We start from the raw sequence: 24047 nt of genomic DNA, 5'->3' as shown, positions 1-24047 counted from the left end.
CTAAGCTAGGCCTGTTTACCCGTGTTTGACCCCTATCCCTCTAAACCTCTAAACAAAATTGTAAAGTCAAAACAGTAAGCTGATGGCTGCCCTCTTGCTGTGCCAAGAGTGGCATCTCCCTCTCCCTCGTTAGTGAGAGAGAGGGCCTTTTGAGATGGCAAAGTGTTGGGATGGACTGTAGTTTTTTGATGGATGTGGCCTTTAGGGGCTTTGCAAAGTGGGTGGTGGGGCTAATGCTTTTGCTGGAGCAAGGGCGGGGAGGGTTGATGCTTTTTGTGCCGCTTGTGCATTGGTGGGGAGGGGGTTCTAACATTTTTCTGCCATTCGTTTGTTGTTTTTTTTTCCACTCTGTTTCAGGGATGTCTGCGAAGAGTAAGAATTTCAGGTTGTGTACTGTGTGCATTCTGATATTAAATGGAACTATTGAACAATTGAACCATTCAATCTTTCCTATCCTTGTACGTTCCAAATGACTTTTAAATCTACATACAAGATCTTGGAGCACTGTTCTGAAGAACTGTAGGGGAATTTCCCCAGCACCCCACTGCACATCAGTGCAATAATATCAGCAAGTTATCAATTGGTTATATTAAATATTGGTATTTGTGTGATCTTGCCTTATGGAAGCTCACTGTTTTCAGAACTGTAACTGCACTTGGAAAGTACTTAATAAAATGTAAAACATTTTGGGAAAGATAAAGTCTTTCATAAAGTTTTTCTATCCCTCTCTGATATTGAAAATTGTGGAAATCCTAAGCAGACCAGATAGCACCTGTGGAGGGTGAAACAGAGTTAATAATTCAGGTCGAAGACTGTTCTAATGGAGGGTATCAACCTGAAATGTTAGCTCTTGTTTCTTTTTCCACAGATGCTGCCTGCCCTTTTAAACATTTCCAAATTTTTCCGTGTTTATTTCAGATTTGCAGCTTGTTTGTTTCATTCCTGTGATCTCCCTCCACCTTCCCCTCCTGTTTCGTTCCTGGGATCTCCCTCCGCCTTCCCTTCCTGTTTCATTCCTGGGATCTCCCTCCACCTTCCCTCCCTGTTTCATTCCTGGGATCTTCCTCCACCTTCCCTTCCTGTTTCGTTCCTGGAATCTTCCTCCACCTTCCCCTCCTGTTTAGTTCCTGGGATCTCCCTCCACCTTCCCCTCCTGTTTCATTCCTGGGATCTCCCTCCACCTTCCCCTCCTGCTTCTCACTGCCTGGCTTAGCTTCAGTCTGTTCAGCTGGTGGAAACGTTTGCCTGGAATCCAGTCAGTTTTTCAATATGCAACGCACAAAATGCTAAAACAGGGGTTCCCAACCTTTTTTATGGCATGGACACCTACCACTGACTGAGGGACCCCAGCATGGGAACTCCAGGACTAGAGGAAATCAGGAGATCAGGCAGCATCAATAGAGGGGAATTTCAGGTCGAGACCCTTCATCTGGACTGAAAAGCAAGAGGGGAGTTAGCCAGAGTAAAAAGTTGGAGGGAAGGGATAGAGCAAGAGCTGGCAGGTGATAGGTGGATCCAGGTGAGAGGATATATGACAGTTTGGTGACAGAGGGGGTAGAATGAGGAATGTTGAAGCTGGAAGGTGATGGGTGGATCTGGGGGTGAGGATATATGACAGGTTGGTGACAAAGGGGGTAGAATGGGGAATGGTGAAGCTAGGAGGTGATAGGTGGATCCAGGTGAGAGGATATGTGACAGTTTGGTGACAGAGGGAGTAGAATGAGGAATGTTGAAGCTGGAAGGTGATGGGTGGATCTGGGGGTGAGGATATATGACAGGTTGGTGACAGAAGGGGTAGAATGAGGAATGGTGAAGCTGGGAGGTGATGGGTAGAAGTAACAACAGTGATAGGAGGAAGATGGAATTGGATAAGAGAGGACAGTGGAGCAGGGGATAAAGGAAAGGAAGTAGGAGCAATGTGTGGGTGATGGGCAAATGGAAAGAGCAGGAGAGTGGATAGAGATAGGAGGGTGGGGACCACTGAGATCAGGAAAAAAGGGGACAGAGGAGAGTGTTAAACTGATGTTTGAGATATCAATGATCATGCCATCAAGTTGGAGACTACCAAGGCAGAATATCACACAAAATGCAGGAGGAACTCGGCAGGTCAGGTAGCATCTATGGAGGGGAATAAACAGTCCTTTCCATCAGGACTGGAAAGGAAGAAGCCAGAAGCCAGAGTAAAAAGGTGGGGGAAAGGGAAGTACGAGCTGAAAGGTCATGGGTGAGACCAGATGGTGGATGCAAGAGATAAGGAAGGAATCTGCTAGGAGGGGTAGAGAGAGCCAGTGGACTGAGGACAGATGAGAAGCTGATGAGAAGCAGGACGGAGTATGAAGTGATGTTCCTCTACTCTGTCTCTAGCCTTGACTTAGCAGTAGAGGGTGTATCACTGTGGGAACAGGAAGGGTAATTGATAATGTTTCAATATGTCGTGCAGTGTTCTACCACATGTGGGCTGGGAGCGATCTGGAGAACGGTGCAATGTAGCTCTGGTCTGGACAGTGACTGCGACAGGACCAAGAGGCCGGTCCCAGCTCGGAGGTGCTATATCCGGCCCTGCTCGGCATGGCGTGTGGGCAACTGGAGCAGGGTAGGTCTCCATTATCCCACCCAGGAAGGTGCGAGGAGGTGCGTGGGCAACTGGAGCAGGGTAGGTCTCCCGCTTCCCTGCAGCGTCTTCATTATCCCACCCAGGAAGGTGCAAGGACTTTCAGACCATAAGACTGGGCACCGTTGCGACGTAGTGGTTAGCTCGACACTGTTACAGCTCAGGGTGTTGGAGCTCGGAGTCTCACAGGCACCATCTGTAAGTGTGTCCCTTCCCACGTGCACGTGTGTTTCCAAAAACGTACCCATTGGTAGGTTAATTGGTCATTGTAAATTGTGCCACGGTTAGGCTAGGGTTAAATAGGTGGGTTGCTGGGCCCCCAGAGGTGCCTGTTCCATGCAGTATCTCTAAAGAGATCAATGGGCCCAGTCACACTGAACACAGTGCATTCCTGAGCTTGTCCCACCCATCTGCATTGGGCCCATCTCCCTCCAAACCTTTCCTTGCCACAACTCTGCCCAACAGGAACTGAACGAGAGTGAAAAGGGAGAAGAATCAGGGTGTATCACTCGATAAAGTAACAAATACAAACTGAATAACCCTGCATTCAGCTTCCTCTGGGAAGGCTGCGTGGCTTGCTTCTTGCAGTTAGCAGCAATAGTGAGCTTGAGGTCTGAACTCAAAGGGAACTGAGCTTTCCTGAGGTGACTCCCGTGCGCTCAGCCTTGGTTCCGGGTGTCCACGCTGACAGGTTTTCCGTTGCCTCCCTCAGTGCTCCAAGAACTGTGGAGGTGGGGTGAAGATCCGAGACGTCCAGTGTATCGACGTCAGGGACAGGAGGCCCCTGCGACCCTTCCACTGCCAGCCCGTCCTCCACAAGCCCCCCACCAGCCTGGCCTGCAACTCCAGACCGTGCATGGACTGGTACACATCCTCGTGGGGAGAGGTACAGTAAATCAGCGCCACAGCGCAGCGGTTTGGAGACAATGGGATGAGATTAATGTCTGAGGAGAAGACATTAACACAAAATACTCTGCAGATGCTGGGGTCAAAGCAACACTCACAACACGCTGGAAGGAACTCAGCAGGTCGGGCAGCATCCGTGGAAACGAGGGAGTGCAGCGTAGGTTCACAAGGTTAATTCCCGGGATGGCGGGACTGTCATATGTCGAAAGATTGGAGCGACTGGGCTTGTATACTCTGGAATTTAGAAGGCTGAGAGGGGATCTTATTGAAACATAGAAGATTATTAAGGGATTGGGCACGCTGGAGGCAGGAAGCATGTTCCCACTGATGGGTGAGTCCAGAACCAGAGGCCACAGTTTAAGAATTAGGGGTAGGCCATTTAGAACGGAGTTGAGGAAACACTTTTTCACCCAGAGAGTGGTGGATATATGGAATGCTCTGCTGCAGAAGGCTGTGGAGGCCAAGTCTCTGGATGCTTTCAAAAAAGAGATGGATAGAGCTCTTAAAGATTTTGGAATCAAAGGTTATGGGGATAAGACAGGAACTGGATACTGATAGTGGTTGATCAGCCATGATCACGGTGAATGGCGGTGCTGGCTCAAAGGGCCGAATAGCCTACTCCTGCACCTATTGTCTGTTGTCTGTTGAAACGATCAGTCAACGTTTTGGGCCGGACTGAAGAGAAAAAAAAAAATTCATTTCCAACTGTCGCCAAGACATCAACCATCTCAGAAATAAAGCCCTCTTCAGTTCTGACGAATGGTTCCGGCCCGAAACGTTGACTGATCGTTTCCACGGATGCTGCCCGACCTGCTGAGTTCCTCCAGCGTGTTGTGAGTGAAGAATTGTCTTTGTAACTTTGAGGGTAACCAAACCTCCAGGATTGTCCTAGGATTGAAATAATAATCCTCAGGACGGTGCACTGTGGCGGAAAGATCACGGAAGATTAAAGGATCTTTAAAGATTAGCTTTATCTGTCACACGTGCATTGAAGCATACAGTGAAATGCATCATTTGCGTCAGCCACCGACACGGTCTGAAGGTGCGTCGGGGGCAGCCTGCAAGGGACTCCATGCTTCTGGCAAACGTAGTATAACCCACAGTTTATCAGCCCTAATCATGGAATGTGGGAGGAAGCTGGAGCACGCGGAGGAAACCCACACTGACACACGGAGAAAGGTACAAACTCCTTCAGACAGTGATAGGAAGCTGAACCAAGGTCGTGGGCGCTTTAAACTGTTATGCTAACTGCTACTCTACCTTGCCGCCCTACACAGTGCATTAAGGTAGAACAAGGTAAAACAATAACAATGCAAAATTAAATGTAACTGTTGCAGAGAACGTGCTGTGCAGGTAGACAATAAGGTGCAAGATCATAATGAAGTAAATTGTGAGGGGACAATTTACTAGTCTGATTACAGCAGGATAGAAGCTGTCCTGGAGCCTGGAGGGGTGGCTTGGTAGTGTAGTGGTTAGCACAACGCTTTACGGCAACAGTGACCTGGGTTCAATTCCTGCCGCTGCGGGGAGTTTGTACATTCTCCCCATGACCACATGGGTTTCCTCCACGTGTTCCAGTTTCCTCCCACAGTCCAAAGCCGTGCTGGTTGGAGTGGTTTATTGGTCATTGTAAATTGTCCCACGGTTAGGCCAGCGTTACTACTGGGGGGAATTGCTGGGCAGTGAGGCTCAAAGGGCCACGAGGGCCCATTCCACACTGTACCTCAATAATTAAATAAAATGCCTTTGGGTCTTTTCTATCTTCTCCTCAGTGGGAGAGAGGAATACAGAGAATGTCCAGGCTGAGTGTAATTTATGATTTTGCTGGAAGCTTTACCGAGGCAGTGAGAAGTGTGGACAGAGTCCGTGGAGGGGAGGCTGGATTCCGTGATGTGCTGAGCTGTGTCCACAACTCTCTGCAGTTTCCTACTGTCACGGCCAGAGCCGTTACCATACCAAACTGTTGTGCATCCCGGCAGGATGCTTCCTGTGCTGGCTGGCAAAAGTTGGTGAGGGTCAATGGGGACATGTCGAGTTTTTTGAGCCTCCTGAGGAAGTAGATACGTTGTTTGGCTATGACATCTACATGGTTGGATGAAGACAGACTATTGGTGATGTTCACACCTAGGAACTAGCAAGTGTTGACATTTCAGGTCAAGACCCTGCACCACGGCTGGACAGAGTTATGGACAAACTTTCTTTCTGGTCAACAGATTACAGTCAGTTTCTTTGTACAAGCCTGCAGTTCCAAATTTAGTTTTTCCTTATCTCACAGCTGCTGCGGTTGATCTGATCTCCTGGCTCCAGGTCAGTAGCCCAGGCCTCTCGAGATATTAAACCGGTAACTTACCCAGCAAGGTACCTGAGAGCTGCAGATGGCAAAGTGGAAATGTCGCTGAGGAGATTCCTCTGGGTCAGCATTATGACGGAGTTTTGAAGAGAACATTGAACTGATAGCTTAACCATCACCCGAAACTTTGACAGACTTCTGTAGATGCACAGTGGAGGGTATCCTGACTGGTCGCAACACGGCCTAGTATAGAAGCACAAACACCCAGGAACAGAAAGTGTTGGATACAGCCCAGTCCATCACAGGCAAAGATCTCCCCACCACTGAGCACATTTAATGGAGCATTGCCACAAAAAAGCAGCATCCATCATCAAGGAGGTACAGGAGCCTCAGGTCTCACACCACCCGGTTCAGGAACAAATACTGCCCCTCAAACCACAGGCTCCTGAACCAGTGGGGATTCTCCTCTGAACCGAATCCACAACCTACAGGCTCACTTTCAATGACTCATGTTCTCAGTATTATATTTATTTGCACAGTTTGTCTTCTTTTGGATGTCGGTTGCTTATCAATTGTATATTTATGTATAGATTTTCATTAAATTTTATTGTATTTCTTTTTCTCCTGTTGATGCCAGCAAAAAATAATGAATCTCAAGGTAGCATATATGTTCTTTGATAATAAATTTACTTTGAACTTTACTCTTTATGGGTGAATTGCGATGCACTTTGGATTTGCTCTGTGTGTTTTCTGCAGTGCTCCAAGGCTTGTGGAGGAGGTGTGCAGGAGAGGCTGGTCATGTGCCCCAAATTCGGACACTGTGATGAGGCTCTGCGCCAGAACAGCACCAGGGCGTGCAACGCCCATCCCTGCACCAAGTGGATGAAGGGCTCGTGGGGACAGGTGAGCTTGAGTGTCTGTACTGTGTGGGGAGTGCCACGGTGGAGTAACGGTTAGCACGGTTACAGCTTGGGGCATCGGAGTTTGAGGTTCAGTTCCGACACCATCTGTAAGGAGTTTGTACATTCTCCCCATGCGGGTTTCCTCCGGGTGCTCTGGTTTCCTCCCACAGTCCAAAGATGTGCAGGTTAGTAGATTAATTGGTCGATGTAAATTGTCCTGTGATTAGGCTAGGGTTAAATAGGTGTAAGGGGGTTTCGATTTTTATGTTACTGCGGAGGCTAATTAAAATGGCGTTTTTGTTATTGTTAATCTGGGGAATGCGGCTTTGTTGTGCTTTAACGCTGAGAAAGTTTGCGCTAGCAGCTTATTGTGGTTTAGAGGGTGATAAGAGGGTGCTATTAACCAATTGGGATAGTTGTTATGGTTTTGGTGTATTTGAAGATACTGTTTGTGAGGGGGTTTGGGGGCAGAAGGCGGGAGAGCGAGACAGAGGATGGACGAAGTGCTGTGAGCCCGCTAACGGGGTCGGACCCCGAGCGGGACCTTCGGCGAGGAGACGGAGACGGACTCGTGTGGAGCGTCTGGTCGACCACCGTTGTTGGTCCCAGGTGGCCGGTCGAGGTGATCCGAGGGGGTCGCAGGGTGAAGAAGAAGGTCCTTGAGCTCCAACGGTTTTTGTGCACGAAGAGATTGAGTGTGGCGCCTTTTATTTTCCTTTTATATTTTATTCTCTTTTAATTATATAGTTCCAGTAATATCTATAAACTGTAAATCATTTAATTGCATCTGGTGTAAAGTCTGTTATTTGGGCGGGGTGGGGTACCTCACACAGCATCCACACAAACGAATTACCCAGTTTGGCGGGGCCGAGGCTGTTTCCCTAGACCACAGCGAGCCGAGCGACCCTGAGGGTGGCCAGGGGGGCTACATTGTGGGGGCTTTGTCCGGGGTGCTTGAGTCTGTTGGTATGCTGTGTGGGTGCCCTGATTAAATCTGTAATGTGTGTCTCTGTGGGTTATTTGCTGTTGATTGCTGTATGCGTTGTGGGTGCGGTCTTCGTTCGAGTTCAGACTAGCATTGACGAGTTAGAGGTGGCACTCGGGGCTGTCCATGCAGTTGGGTGAGAGAGGAAAGAGTGGTCTGATTTGGAGGTAGAGTCTGCGAATAAATGTTCTAGCTCCGGCAGGCTCCGCCTGGCACTGGGGATAGTGTCCACCCCAGGAGGGGCGGAGACGTGTGAGACGTGGGCGGAGCGGATGTCCCAGTTGTTAGATGAGTGGCAGTGCTTGGTTGAGGGAGAGCGACAGGGATTGGTTGAAAGTTTGAGTAGGCGGGCTGGTGACGGTGTTAGAGCTGTCAGGTTCACTTACACCGTAGTGACAGCTGTCAGTTATTTGAAAGAGGGGGGAAAGTTTTCAGTGTGTCTTCTCTGGCGAGGAGGGCGGCTAAATTGCTTGTAGTGCCAGGGCGATCATTTCAGGGGATCAGTTGTTCAGCTGATCAGAGAGGTGTCGGGAAACTTAGTGGAGGCCCAGTGGGGATACGGCCTGCGGTCTCTGGGGAAACACGTTCCTAGCAATGTACCACTGAACTTCCGCAAGGAAAAGACCCTATTCCTGAAGGCTTAGAGGGGCCACGCCCCAGGGTGTCGCTATGGATAGAGAGAAGCGATGCTAAAGCTATCCTCGACCCCGGCGCACAGATCAAGTTGTTGGACAGTTCGTTTTACAACCGGTGTCTGAAGCATTTACCCTTGACAACCGCAAGGGCACTGGAGACTTTGGGTACTAGTGGTAGTAGTTATCCAGAAGACGATGATTGGTTAATGACCCTGGAGTTCATGGGGGCATTGTCTGGGCACCCAGCGTGTCGAGTTGCTTCTGAGGACGTGTGTAGCAGCCTTGAGCCGGTACCGAATTTAAACGAGACCCAGCGGTGGTACGGCTTGGGGAAAGTAGCTGAGGGTGAGACCCTCTTAGTAGATGCTCCGAACCACCACGAGGGAGGGGAGTTGACCGCTGAAGACACCTCAGTGAGAGAGAGGTCGCGGCAACTAGACCCTGGCGGCGTGGAAGATGAAGGCAGCGTGTGTGTGGATGATGCGACGTGGTTTAATGTACTGCATCTGAGGGGTGGATGTTGCCAGATCGTGAGGAGGGCGGCTGTTGAGCCGAAGATGGCCTTTATTCCCTAGGATTCTTCCGATCCGAAAAGATGCCCAAGGGCATATCCGGAGCCCCTGCATCCTTCCCGCGGGGCATGAGGAAAACCGTGGGGGAAGTGAAGGTGTGTGGAGTTTTGACGTATGTGGATGACCGCCTAGAGCTTGGATTCGCCTTGGGGGACTATGAGGCGAGACGAGTGGCTGAGCCCGGGCGACCGAAGCGAAGTGTCAAATGTGGAGGAGTTTTTGGCCGGAGGAGTTTGGTGCAATGTGAGGAAAATGACCCGACATACCAGTTGAACTTCCTGGTGTTGGGACAGACGGTGGTGGACCGGGGGATGGAAACCCAGGTCGTCAATCTGAATGAGACACAGGGAAGAGAGGGGATTTGCACCGCACTGCGGTCATATACTGACGAATTAATCCAGCGAGAAGAAACAATGACCCACCTTCGAAGGCATCAGCAGAAACTCAAGACGTCCATTCAGAACAGATTGGAAGATTTACAAGTTGGGGAAGATCAAGGAAGTGTTCTGACTAAGGTCAACAGAAAACCGAGAGCCCAGGGAGGGGAGTTTGACTACACTCCCGAGGAGGTAAAGAAATGGAGGACCGATCTCGGAAAAGGGAGGCGGACGCTTGAAAGGAACCTGAAGATGACTATCGCGAGTTTAAATGAAGTGGAAAAACTGAAAGTTGACCTGGAAGACACCCTCAGGAAGAAACAACCGGAGGCTGAACATCCTTTAACTGCTGCTTTTCAAGTCAGGGTGGAAGAAGCTGGTGGGGTAACTGCGTCCCAGATTGAGATGGCCAGGAACCCTGAGTCAGAACTGCTGAGGCTGTGGCGAGAGTTGAAGGAGTCCCCGAAGAAGCTGACGTCTCGACTGCAGGAGGCTGAAGGGGTAGCCCCAGCTAAATGTTTCAGTTTGGAGAAACTCAAACAGCAGCTACCGATCGAAGGAATGAGGAAGAATACGGATTCGAAGGATGATGTGCTGCACATGTGGTACATGCTGCCTTTCGCTAACTTCCCCGTGATTGAGGAAGAGACCTTTGGCCCTTCTCCCACTGAGTCAGGTGTAGTGGGGAGGGCTAGCTGTGGGCAGTCTGAGTTACGGCAGGATCAGGAAGGTGGAGAGGCGGGGCCCCGGCCACGGGACAGGGGGCTCCGAGCTGTAGTGGTGGCCTGAGTGAGAGAGGAGTTGGCAAGCAGGCCCGAGGTATCCCTAGTAGTGTCTGAGCCTTGTGGGTTTAGGTGAGGGGGTACGGAGGTCTCAGAGGGTTAAGAAGCTCCCAGATAGGTTGGCCTATTTAATGCCCGTGGGACGGGAGTAAGATCCACTGTTTGGGGAGCACTGTCACTGTGTGTATCTGTGTATGTGTGTGTTGTGTGTCTGTAGGACTGGGTGGCGAGTTATTTAGAAGTCATGAGGACATGACTTTATTTGGTGGGGGGAGAGTGTAAGGGGGTTTCGATTTTTATGTTACTGCGGAGGCTAATTAAAATGGCGTTTTTGTTATTGTTAATCTGGGGAATGCGGCTTTGTTGTGCTTTAACGCTGAGAAAGTTTGCGCTAGCAGCTTATTGTGGTTTAGAGGGTGATAAGAGGGTGCTATTAACCAATTGGGATAGTTGTTATGGTTTTGGTGTATTTGAAGATACTGTTTGTGAGGGGGTTTGGGGGCAGAAGGCGGGAGAGCGAGACAGAGGATGGACGAAGTGCTGTGAGCCCGCTAACGGGGTCGGACCCCGAGCGGGACCTTCGGCGAGGAGACGGAGACGGACTCGTGTGGAGCGTCTGGTCGACCACCGTTGTTGGTCCCAGGTGGCCGGTCGAGGTGATCCGAGGGGGTCGCAGGGTGAAGAAGAAGGTCCTTGAGCTCCAACGGTTTTTGTGCACGAAGAGATTGAGTGTGGCGCCTTTTATTTTCCTTTTATATTTTATTCTCTTTTAATTATATAGTTCCAGTAATATCTATAAACTGTAAATCATTTAATTGCATCTGGTGTAAAGTCTGTTATTTGGGCGGGGTGGGGTACCTCACACAGCATCCACACAAACGAATTACCCAGTTTGGCGGGGCCGAGGCTGTTTCCCTAGACCACAGCGAGCCGAGCGACCCTGAGGGTGGCCAGGGGGGCTACATAGGTGGGCGACAAGGAGGCACAGCTCATTAGGTTGGCTGGTTACCAGTAAAGTGGTCTTTTGTACAGTGCGGCGGAGCTTTGACCTTGGATATTTTTTTCACCCCACAACAGTGCACGGCCATGTGTGGCGGAGGGATACAGCGGCGGCTGGTGAAGTGCGTAAACACAGTGACGGGGCAGGCAGAGGAAGACAGTAGCCAGTGTGACCACGAGCCCTGGCCAGAGAACACACAGAAGTGTAACCTGCAGGAGTGTAACAGCACTGACCACAGTAAGTTCCCAACGAGACAGCACAGGAAAGTCCAATCTACTGCAAAATGCACAAGCCCATAGGAGTGAGATTAGGCCATTCAGTGCATTTGGTCTGATCTGACATTCAATCACGGCAGATCTTTTCACCCCCAGACTCCAAAGTTCTTCCTGTAACTCTTTACACCCTGACCAATTGCGTTCAGCTCTGGTCGCCTCAATACAGGAAGGATATGAAAGCTTTAGGGAGGATGCGGAGGAGCTTTACAAGTTCGAGCTCAAGTCTAATTGCCATTCAACCATACATGAATACAGCCAAACGAGACAATGTTACTCTGGTGCCAAGGTGCAACATGCAGTACCGATAGTCATACACAGCACAAAGTACATGTAGCACATGTGAGATATCAGTAAAATACGGTCATGCAAAAATATATATGTAGTCCAAGTCCCTGAGACCATGCATGTTGCAGCAGTCTGCAGTTGAACTCAATGTGGCTTGACTTCGGATGAGCGAACACTGGGGGTAGGCACCGACTCCAGAATGGATGCTGCGCAGCACCACCACTGGCACTCCAGTGTAGAACCCGACTCTAACACCCCTTTCCTCGGTGGCTGCACACAGTTGACAATGTGGCTTGAGGCCTGGACCCTACTACAATTGAGACCACACAGCTCCTCCAGCGTTCACCAGTAAAACAGTGAATTGTGCTTGCAGCATCCTACATTAACAATTACCAGGACTAGTGGGCATGTCTGAAGAGGAAAGGTTCTCTTTGGCGTGAAGGAGGATGAGAGGTGACCTGATAGAAGTGTACAAGATAATGAGGAGCATAAGTAGAATAGATAGCCAGAGAAGTTTTCCAAGGGCAGAAGTGACTAGGGTGGGGTGGTTGCATGGAACACCCTGCCAGGGGTAGTGGTAGAGGCAGATACATTCGGGACATTAAGAGACTCTTATATAGACACGTGGGTGGCAGAAAAATGGAGTATGATGTGGGAGGGAAGAATTAGATTGATCTTGGAGTAGGTTAAAAGGTCTGCACAGCATCTTGGGACCAAGACCCTATGTTGTAATGTTCTGTGTTCTAAATCAAAAACTATCAATCTCAGCCTTAAATATATCCAATAAATTGGCCTCCACAGCTGTCTGTAGCAGCAAGTTCCACTGATCCAGCACCTTCTAGAGGCATAGAGTCATAGAAAAGTACAGCACAAAAGCTGGCCCTTTGGCCCGTCTAGTCTGTGCAGAACCATTTAAACTGCATACTCTCATCAATCATAGCCCTCCATACCCCTCCCTTTATTCTCTAACCTCTAGTCCTAGACTTTCCTATGAATGGAAATGCCTTCTCTATGTCCACTTTATCAGGGTCTTTCAGTATTCTAAAGCTTCTAATGAAATTCCCCACCCACACCATTCCTCTTACCTCCATCAATTATAGGCCCAGAGACATCAAGTGCTCCTCAGAGGTTAAACTTTTAATTCCTAGGATCATTCTCGTAAACCTCCTCTGGACTCTCTCAACGCCAGCACAGTCGTGACTGTGAACGAAGTAGCCAGAGAGACGCAGCTGGTAGATATAAAAGTCTATAAAAATAGGAATAAGGAACCTTGGTTCTCAAGGGATATTGCAACTCTGATAAAGAAGAAGAGGGAGTTGTATGACATGTATAGGAAGCAGGGAGTAAATAAGGTGCTTGAGGAGTATAAGAAGTGCAAGAAAATACTTAAGAGGGAAATCAGGAGTGCTAAAAGAAGACATGAGTTTGCATTGGCAGTCAAAGTGAAGGATAATCCAAAGAGCTTTTACAGGTATATTAAGAGCAAAAGGATTGTAAGGGATAAAATTGGTCCTCTTGAAGATCAGAGTGGTCTCCTATGTGCGGAACCAAAGGAAATGGGGGAGATAAATAGGTTTAAAGAAGAAGCATACAAATTAGCCAGAGAAAGTGGCTCACCTGAGGACTGGGAGAAATTCAGAGTTCAGCAGAGGAGGACAAAGGGCTTAATTAGGAAGGGGAAAAAAGATTATGAGAGAAAACTGGCAGGCAACATAAAAACGGACTGTAAAAGCTTTTATAGATATGTAAAAAGGAAAAGACTGGTAAAGACAAATGTAGGTCCCCTGCAGACAGAAACAGGTGAATTGATCATGGGGAGCAAGGACATGGCAGACCAATTGAATAATTACTTTGGTTCTGTCTTCACTAAGGAGGACATAAATAATCTTCCAGAAATAGTAGGGGACAGAGGGTCCAGCGAGATGGAGGAACTGAGCGAAATACATGTTAGTAGGGAAGTGGTGTTAGGTAAATTGAAGGGATTGAAGGCAGATAAATCCCCAGGGCCAGATGGTCTACATCCCAGGGTGCTTAAGGAAGTAGCCCAAGAAATAGTGGATGCATTAGTGATAATTTTTCAAAACTCGTTAGATTCTGGACTAGTTCCTGAGGATTGGAGGGTGGCTAATGTAACTCCACTTTTTAAAAAAGGAGGGAGAGAGAAACCGGGGAATTATAGACCGGTTAGCCTAACGTCGGTGGTGGGGAAACTGCTGGAGTCAGTTATCAAGGATGTGATAACAGCACATTTGGAAAGCGGTGAAATGATTGGACAAAGTCAGCATGGATTTGTGAAAGGAAAATCATGTCTGACGAATCTCATAGAATTTTTTGAGGATGTAACTAGTAGAGTGGATAGGGGAGAACCAGTGAATGTGGTATATTTGGATTTTCAGAAGGCTTTTGACAAGGTCCCACACAGGAGATTAGTGTGCAAACTTAAAGCACACGGTATTGGGGGTAAGGTATTGGTGTGGGTGGAGAGTTGGTTAGTAGACAGGAAGCAAAGAGTGGGAATAAACGGGACCTTTTCAGAATGGCAGGCGGTGACTAGTGGGGTACCGCAAGGCTCAGTGCTGGGACCCCAGTTGTTTACAATATATATTGGTGACTTGGATGAGGGAATTAAATGCAGCATCTCCAAGTTTGCAGATGACACGAAGCTGGGTGGCAGTGTTAGCTGTGAGGAGGATGCTAGGAGGATGCTAAGAGTATGCAGGGTGACTTGGATAGGTTGGGTGAGTGGACAAATTCATGGCAGATGCAATTTAATGTGGATAAATGTGAAGTTATCCACTTTGGTGGCAAAAATAGGAAAACAGATTATTATCTGAATGGTGGCTGATTAGGAAAAGGGGCGGTGCAACGAGACCTGGGTGTCATTATACACCAGTCATTGAAAGTGGGCATGCAGGTACAGCAGGCGGTGAAAAAGGCAAATGGTATGCTGGCATTTATAGCGAGAGGATTTGAGTACAGGAGCAGGGAGGTACTACTGCAGTTGTACAAGGCCTTGGTGAGACCACACCTGGAGTATTGTGTGCAGTTTTGGTCCCCTAATCTGAGGAAAGACATCCTTGCCATAGAGGGAGTACAGAGCAGGTTCACCAGATTGATTCCTGGGATGGCAGGACTTTCATATGAAGAAAGACTGGATGAACTGGGCTTGTACTCGTTGGAATTTAAAAGATTGAGGGGGGATCTGATTAAAACGTATAAGATCCTAAAGGGATTGGACAGGCTAGATGCAGGAAGATTGTTCCCGATGTTGGGGAAGTCCAGAATGAGGGGTCACAGTTTGAGGATAGAGGGGAAGCCTTTTAGGACCGAGATTAGGAAAAACTTCTTCACACAGAGAGTGGTGAATCTGTGGAATTCTCTGCCACAGGAAACAGTTGAGACCAGTTCATTGGCTATATTTAAGAGGGAGTTAGATATGGCCCTTGTGGCTACGGGGGTCAGGGGGTATGGAGGGAAGGCTGGGGCGGTGTTCTGAGTTGGATGATCAGCCATGATCATAATGAATGGCGGTGCAGGCTCGAAGGGCCAAATGGCCTACTCCTGCACCTATTTTCTATGTTTCTATGTTTTTTGCGTCTGTATTTACTAAGGAAGCTGGCATGAAGTCTATGGAATTAAGGGAAACAAGTAGTGAGATCATGGAAACTGTACAGATTGAAAAGGAGGAGGTCCTTGCTGTCTTGAGGAAAATTAAAGTGGATAAATCCCCGGGACCTGACAGAGTGTTCCCTCGGACCTTGAAGGAGACTGATGTTGAAATTGCAGGGGCCCTGGCAGAAATATTTAAAATGTCGCTGTCTACAGGTGAGGTGCTGGAGGATTGGAGAGTGGCTCACGTTGTTCCGTTGTTTAAAAAAGGATCAAAAAGTAGTCCGGGAAATTATAGGCTGGTAAGTTTAACGTCGGTAGTAGGTAAGTTATTGGAGGGAGTACTAAGAGACAGAATCTACAAGCATTTGGATAGACAGGGACTTATTAGGGAGAGTCAACATGGCTTTGTGCGTGGCAGGTCATGTTTGACCAATCTATTGGAGTTTTTCGAGGAGGTTACCAGGAAAGTGGATGAAGGGAAGGCAGTGGATATTGTCTACGTGGACGTCAGTAAGGCCTTTGACAAGGTCCCGCATGGGAGGTTAGTTAGGAAAATTCAGTCGCTAGGTATACATGGAGAGGTGGTAAATTGGATCAGACATTGGCTCAATGGAAGAAGCCAAAGAGTGGTAGTAGAGAATTGCTTCTCCGAGTGGAGGCCTATGACTAGTGGTGTGCCACAGGGATCAGTGCTGGGTCCATTGTTATTTGTCATCTATATCAATGATCTAGATGATAATGTGGTAAATTGGATCAGCAAATTTGCTGATGATACAAAGATTGGAGGTGTAGTAGACAGCGAGGAAAGTTTTTAGAGCCTGCAGAGGGACTTGGACCAGCTGGAAAAATGGGCTGAAAAATGGCAGATGGAGTTTAATGCAGACAAGTGTGAGGTATTGCACGTTGGAAGGACAAACCAAGGTAGAACATACAAGGCACTGAGGAGTGCAGTAGAACAGAGGGATCTGGGAATACAGATACAAAATTCCCCAAAAGTGGCGTCACAGGTAGATAGGGTTGTAAAGAGAGCTTTTGGTACATTGGCCTTTATTAATCAAAGTATTGAGTATAAGAGCTGGAATGTTATGATGAGGTTGTATAAGGCATTGGTGAGGCCGAATCTGGAGTATTGTGTTCAGTTTTGGTCACCAAATTGCAGGAAGGATATAAATAAGGTTGAAAGGGTACAGAGAAGGTTTACAAGGTTGTTGCCGGGACTTGAGAAACTCAGTTACAGAGAAAGGTTGAATAGGTTAGGACTTTATTCCCTGGAGCGTAGAAGAATGAGGGGAGATTTGATAGAGGTATATAAAATTATGACGGGTATAGATAGAGTGAATGCAAGCAGGCTTTTTCCACTGAGGCAAGGGGAGAAAAAAACCAGAGGACATGGGTTATGGGTGAGGGGGGAAAAGTTTAAAGGGAACATTAGGGGGGGCTTCTTCACACAGAGTGGTGGGAGTATGGAATGAGCTGCCAGACGAGGTGGTAAATGCAGATTCTTTTTTAACATTTAAGAATAAATTGGACAGATACATGGATGGGAGGTGTATGGAGGGATATGGTCCATGTGCAGGTCAGTGGGACTAGGCAGAAAATGGTTCGGCACAGCCAAGAAGGGCCAAAAGGCCTGTTTCTCTGCTGTAGTTTCTATGGTTCTATATTCGGGACACATGCAAACTGACAGCCTTTGGAGTCACTTGAGAGAGAGGCTCCCTGATCCAATATTACAGCACGTTTTTATTGTTAAAGAACAAAGATAACAGGACACTTTTATACTTACAATGCCCTCATAATGCTTCTTTTGAGTTGCACGTAGTTTTTCAAAGTATCTGGACCTTCCCATCAATGCATCCAAAATGAGTGTTAATTGTAGTCTCTGAGTTGTTCATGGTGATGCAGACTCCCAGGTCAATGGGGTGTCGATTACATTCATGCACATGCAGACCTTTCAGTCAATTGGGTGTTGCTTGGTCTGCAATTTACTCTAAACTGCAGCTTCGGGGAGACTATTGTTCCGAGCTGCATTTTAAATTCAGCCTACAATCCGCATTCAGATCTGAAGGCTGGTTGCTGTTGAAATTAATATTTGCTATATTCCATACCTTCAGAATATATCCTAACAAGCACATCATGCATGTGTACACAGATACACAGCATTAAAGACACAACAATAACACGAAAAGCATAAGTTATACTAGGATGAAGAAAACCAAAGGTGATTGTGGTACAAAGTGGCCACAATGTTTCTGTACTGAGGTGGTGAGAAAAGATTTATTTTAAATAACATTCTGTATGTTGTTTAAGAATAAATGTTGCCCAAGAAACCTTGGGAATACACGTTTATTCCTTCTAAAAATAGCACCTTGGGGTCTAGAGTAACACCCACAAAATACTGGGGGAATCTGCAGGTTAGGCAGCATATGTGGAGAGGAATAAAGAGTTGACCTTTGGGAGCCCTTCATCAGGTCTGAATGAACGAGTCCTGATGAAGGGTCTTGGTCTGAAATGTCGACTGCGTATTCCTTCCACACTGGCTGCCTGACCTGCTGTGTTTCTCCTGCATTTCGTGTGTGTCGCTCAGGATTTCCAGCATCTGCAGAATCTCTTGTGTCTCCACCTTGAGGTCTTGTTCAAAGTTCAAAGTAAATTTATTAACAATCACACCATATACAACCCTGAGAATCATTTTCTTGTGGGCATACTCAATAAATACATAATAAAATAATAACCATAATAGAATCAATTAAAGACAACATTTGGGTGTTCAACCAGTGTGCAAAAGACAAACAAACTGCAAATACAAAAAGAAAGAAATAATAATAAATAATCAATAAATATCAAGAACGTGAGATGAAGAGTTCATGAAAGTGAGTTCATAGCTTAAGGGAACATTTCAGTGAAGGGGTGAGGGAAGCTGAGTGCTTACCCCTTTCATTCAAGAGTCATATAGCCAGAGGAAGGCCATTCAGCCCAAAATGTCTGTGCTGAACTTCAAATATCTATTTACACCAACTTGGTCTGTTGTCTGCTCCATCGTACAGTCTAATCGTGGTGAGGTTCAAGCCACCAGCCTTCTGACCTATGGAATACGGCTGGCATTGGAACAAGGCACCAAAGATAAGATTCGGATCGGGTTAGTTTTTTGCCTTGTACACCTGGGAACAATGAAATTTCTTGTACATGTGCAGCTCACAGGGTGAATAGAGTATGTGGTAATGATAAATAAGGCCTCCGCTGTAAATACACCCAGTGGCCTGGTCTCCACAGCCTTATGTGGGAGTGAGTTCCATAGATTCATCAATCTCCTCCACATCTCCGTTCTAAATAGACGTCCTTTTATTCTGAGGCTGTGCCCTCTAGTCCTACACTCCCCTGCTAGAGGAAACACCCTCTTCCCATCCACTCTATCTAGGCCTGTCAATATTCAATAAGTTTCAATGAGATCCCCCTTCATTCTTTTCATTCATATGATAACCCTTTCATTCCTGGGATCAATAAATAGAGCTGGGGTTCCCAAACGAGAAAATCTACAGATGCTGGAAATCCAAGCAACACACACAAAATGCTGGAGGAACTCAGCAGCGCAGGCAGCATCTATGGCAAAGAGTAAACGCCGACTGTAATTTTTTCCATAGATGCTGCCTGGCCTGCTGAGTTCCTCCAGCATTTTGTGTGTGTTGCAGGGGTTCCCAATCTTTTTTATGCCATGGACCCCTGCCATTAACCAAAGGGTCCGTGAACCCCAGGCTGGGAACCCCTGAAATAGAGTGATGTGATGTATATTGCAGCTCACTTCTGTTCAGAAAGCTGATTGCGCATTCTCACCTCCGGGAATATATTTACACGCAGTGACATCACTCAATGCCTGTAAATCAACTCAAGAGTGTGGTTCGTTTCCCTCTGGGAACTTTGGGGCTCAAGCTGAACTTCCAGTTCAACTCTGTGTTCCATCTGTTTTGCCTGAGTTTCGTGAGATTAGTGCAATCATTTATCTCTCAGCACTGATACTGCTTACCGCGAGAATTTCTGTATATTTCATCAAAGTGTTCCCTTAGTTATGGCACATCATATTTTTAGTAAGAAGGAAATGTTGATAGAATGGGATCTCCAAGTTATACCCCACCTTGACTCGGAAATATTTCATCATTCCCGTACCTTCCCTGGATGGAAGTCCTGGAACTTCAGATGCTCTTTAAATTTTTGCACAGGAATGTTGCAGCTGGAAGAGTTACCTGCAACCATGTGTTCCCCCTCCCCCCTCCCCACCCTTCTACCCCCCTCTTCCCCCTTCTTCCCCCTTCCCTGTCTCTGTCTCTCCTTGTCCCTCCTTTATTCCCTCTCTTTCCCTCCCCCCTTGCTCCCACTCTCTCTCTCTTTCTCCCCCTCTATTTTTCTTCCCCCCTCTCTCTCTCCCTTCCTCCCTCCTGCCCTCACCTGTCTCATCTGCCTCCCTCGGGACATTCTTTGTGGTTAGTAAATCATTCTGTAAACGAGAATAAGCATGTCTTTGTCTGTCTCACCGCCCTCTGCATCCAAAACCAGGAAGAACCCCAGGCCTTTTGCTATTGCTTCTAAATCATACTATGAGGTATATTTGAAAGGAATTCAGTATCGGTAGGCAGAGGGATGGAACCATCACCTCAGGCATGTTTATTTAGGTAAACAAAACTCTGAAAGCCGGCAAGTTTTCAGCACCTAATTGTCCAGTCTCCTGTCGCAGATAGATAGATTTAATTCGTCCCGGAAGGAAGGACGTGGGAAAAAGGAAAAGCATTCTGAGAGTGGGCTCAGCAAACTGAATCCATTCGGAATGGACAGAGCTGGGACAGAGGTGATCTTGGAATGATTGCAGTGAAGGTTGGGGTTGAGTGGGAGTGAGTGGAAAATTGCAGCACTGGTGGAGAGAGGATGTGAAGAGGATTAACTGGCTGCTGACTCAGTGATGAGAGGCTCTCGTCTGTGATACTGGGAGGAGGAGGGGCCGCACTTTCTGCTCAATTTACATGGACGTTAATGGGACCAAAGGGCCTGAGTAATAGGGAAATGCTGAACGGGGTAGGGTTTTATTCCCTGGAGCGCAGGAGAATGAGGGGACATTACAAAACTATGAGAGAGATAGATAGGGTAGCATGTGGAGAAGCAACTCCACCAAAGGAGGTGTAAGGTGCTCCTTCCCTCTGCTGGCAACACACAAAAAATGCTGGAGGAACTCAGCAGGCCAGGCAGCATTTATGGAGATGAATAAACTGTTGATGTGTTGGTCCGAAACCATTCTTTAGTACTTGTCCCCGAAGAAGGGTCTGAGCCTGAGGTTTCGACTGTTTACTCTTTTCTTTTGATGCTGCCTGGCCTGCTGAGTTCCTTCTGCATTCTGTGAGAGTTGCGTAGAATTAGGGTGTAAGGTGAGATATTTAAGGGGTACCTGACGGGGAACTTCACGCAGAGGGTGGGACGAGCAGCCAGAGGAAGTGGTGGATGAAAGTTCTATTGTAAAATGTAACGGAAGTTTCAAGAGTAGATTAGATTAACTTTATGTGTCACATGTACATCAAAACATAGAATGAGTGAAATGTGTCAGTTGCATCAAATTAAATCAGTGAGGATGATGCTCAGCTGGCTATAAGTGTCACCGTCAGAGCTTACCCTCACAACTCACTAACACTAACCCATCCATTTTTGGACTGTGGGAGGATACCAGGGCACCTGGAGGAAACCCTTGAGGTTACCTGGAGAACGTACAAACTCCTACCAGACAGCAGAGGGGAATCGAACCCCAGTCCTACAGCTAGTGCACTGTGAAGTGCCTGTGCTAACCACTGCACTACTGTGGTACTGTACATGGATGGGAGGGTGCACAGAGATGGGACTGGGCAGAAGGCCAGGTCACCATGGACTGGATGGGCTGAAAGGCCTGTATCTGTGCTGTACCACTCTCTATTCAGATGGTGGCTTCCTCATCCTTGGGTCATTCCAAAGCAGTGGACGGCTAGTACAGGACTTTGACAGTGAAATCTTATGTGGGAACACTGCACAGCAAAACCTCACAAAGAACAACGTGGCAAATTGGTTTATTAGCTTCACACGTACCGAGATCCTGCGAGAAGCTTTGCTTTGCTTGTCATCCAGACAGTTCCTGTCACAACCACAGACTCTGTGTGGGGTCTCTGTGCCTGCACAGGCAGGCTGCGCAACAGGTTCGACGATCGTGCTCGTGAGAATGCATGTGCCAGCTATTTAGTGTTTCATTATGGTGGTATTTAACGCCCTGCTTTTCGTTTTAGTCTCATCAAGACTTGACCAAAAGCACAGCAACATCTACACTCCCTGCTTACCCTTGTCCTTGTCCAGGAAAGAAAGCTACCATTTCGACAGACGCTGTCGAGGAGCGGTCGGTATTCATTTAGTATTGACCTTCAGTTTGAGTTTTAGTTAACGGCCCTGTTGTCAGAGCGTGTATTGTTTTTATTTTCCTTTAAATTCTGCAACAGTTCCCATTGAAGGCAGTGAACTGTTGACTCACTTCAGAATGGAATCAGGGTTATTATCACAGGCATATGTCGTGAAATTTGTTAATTTAGCAGCAGTGGTTCAATGCAATACATAATATAGAATAATAAAAAAATAAATAAATACATTGCAGTGTACGTATATTGAATAGATTAAAAATTGTGCAAAAAATGAAATACTATATATTAAAAACTGAGGTAGTGTCCAAGAGTTCAATGTCCATTTAGGAATCGGATGGCAGAGGGGAAGAAGCTGTTCCTGAATCGCTGAGTGTGTGCCTTCAGCCTTCTGTATCTCCTAGCTGATGGTACCAGTGAGAAAAGGGCATGCCCTGGGTGCTGAAGATCTTTAATAATGGACGCTGCCTTTCTGAGACACCACTCCCTGAAGATACTCCGGGTACTTTGTAGGCTAGTGCCCAAGATGGAGCCAACTAGATTTACAACCCTCTGCAGCTTCTTCCAGTCCTATGCAGTAATCCCCCCCGCCCCCATACCAGACAGTGATGCAGCCTGTCAGAATGCTCTCCACGGTACAACTATAGAAGATTTTGAGTGTATTTGTTGACATACCAAATCTCTTCAAACTCCTAATGAAGTATAGCCGCTGTCTTGCCTTCTTTATAACTACATCAAAATGTTGGGACCAGGTTAGGTCCTCAGAGATCTTGACACCCAGCAACTTGAAACTGCTCACTCTCTCCACTTCTGATCCCTCTATGAGGATTGGTATGTGTTCCTTTGTCTTACCCTTCCTGAAGTCCACAATCAGCTCCTTTGTCTTACTGACGTTGAGTGCCAGGTTGTTGCTACGGCACCATTCCACTAGTTGGCATATCTCGCTCCTGTATGCCCTCTCGTCACCACCTGAGATTCTACCAACAATGGTTGTATCGTCAGCAAATTTATAGATGGTATCTGAGCTACGCCTTGCTACACAGTCATGTGTATACAGAGTAGAGCTGTGGGCTAAGCACACACCCCTGAGGTGCACCAATGTTAATCGTCAGCAAGAAGAAGATGTTATCACCAAACCGCACAGATTGTGGTCTTCCAGTTAGGAAGTCGAGGATCTAATTGCAGATAGAGGTACAGAGGCCCAGGTTCTGCAACTGTATTGCTCTCTCTCCCCACTTGGGCTATATCCAAGCCAGTTAACAGTTCGGGCCATGCAGGTAGACAATAAGGTGCAAGGCCATAACGAGATAGATTGTGAGGACAAAAGTCAATTTTATTATCCTGGGGATTCATTCAATGGCCTGATAACAGTAGGGTAGAATCTGTCCTTGAACCCGGTGGTACGTGCTTTCAGGATTTATCTGCTGCCTGCTAGGAGAGAGGAACAGAGAGAATGTCGGAGGGAATGGGGTCTTTGATTCTGATGGCTGCCCCACTGAGGTAGCGAGGAGTGTAGATGGAGTCCATGGGGGAGAGGCAGGTTCCTGTGATATGCCGCGCCGTGTCCAGAACTCTCTGCAGTTTCTTGCAGTCACATGTTGACAGAGTGTCCTGATTTGAATTAATATAATTCTGCTTTATCAGTACCATGATAACGTGGTTCACATTAACAATAACAGCATGGGTAGGCTTTAACCGTGTTGCAAGACAGGAACATGCTGAGGGCTAAATGTCAACCTAACCCCGCCGACGGGAGTAGTGAGCTCACAACTCAGATGGTGTATAGCAACTCCTGACAGCAAGAAGGATTTCTTTTTGCATTGACTGCTGAGCAGCCAGACCTAGAGGGAATTCAGTTGAAGAGATATAGTACAGCTATAAGTCTTGCAGCTGAGAGTTACAGTCTCTGAGGTGCAACCTCAGTTTAATCACTGCTACGCTACGAGTGAAAACATACACAAGTTGGACAGTCGGCAAGCAGAATCCAGTCTTCTCATAGACAAGGGGTGTTATGGTGGCATAGCAGTTAGTGTATCGCTTTACAGCACCAGCGACATGGGTTCAATTCCTGCCTCTTGTCTGTCAGGAGTTTGTATGTTCTCCCCGTGATTGCATAGGTTTCCTCTGGTTCCTTTGCACATCCCTCCAGTTTCCTCCCCATGACATCGTGGATTTCCTCCATTTCCCTCCCAATCCCTCTGGTTCTCTCCCAATCCCTCTGGTTCTCTCCCAATCCCTCTGGTTCTCTCCCAATCCCTCTGGTTCTCTCCCAATCCCTCCGGTTCTCTCCCAATCCCTCCGGTTCCCTCCCAATTCCTCCGGTTCCCTCCCACAATCCTCCGGTTCCCTCCCACAATCCTCCGGTTCCCTCCCAATCCCTCCGGTTCCCTCCCACAATCCTCCGGTTC

At 47.4% G+C, this 24047-nt stretch overlaps 1 protein-coding gene across 3 annotated transcripts in view; it reads left to right on the top strand.

Annotated features, from left to right (window-relative positions):
* LOC140209663 (A disintegrin and metalloproteinase with thrombospondin motifs 7) overlaps positions 1–24047 on the top strand; it is a 248372-nt gene that overhangs the window by 203525 nt on the left and 20800 nt on the right. For all 3 annotated transcript variants that reach the window (XM_072278011.1, XM_072278012.1, XM_072278013.1), the window contains 4 exons: positions 2441–2593; positions 3324–3497; positions 6564–6710; positions 11138–11297. In XM_072278011.1, coding sequence (XP_072134112.1) covers positions 2441–2593; positions 3324–3497; positions 6564–6710; positions 11138–11297 — 634 coding nt within the window. The remainder of the gene's footprint in view (positions 1–2440; positions 2594–3323; positions 3498–6563; positions 6711–11137; positions 11298–24047) is intronic.

This window comes from Mobula birostris, chromosome 14 (genome assembly GCF_030028105.1).
Source record: "Mobula birostris isolate sMobBir1 chromosome 14, sMobBir1.hap1, whole genome shotgun sequence".
NCBI classification, from domain to species: domain Eukaryota; kingdom Metazoa; phylum Chordata; class Chondrichthyes; order Myliobatiformes; family Myliobatidae; genus Mobula; species Mobula birostris.
This window is presented reverse-complemented; position numbering and strand designations above follow the sequence as displayed.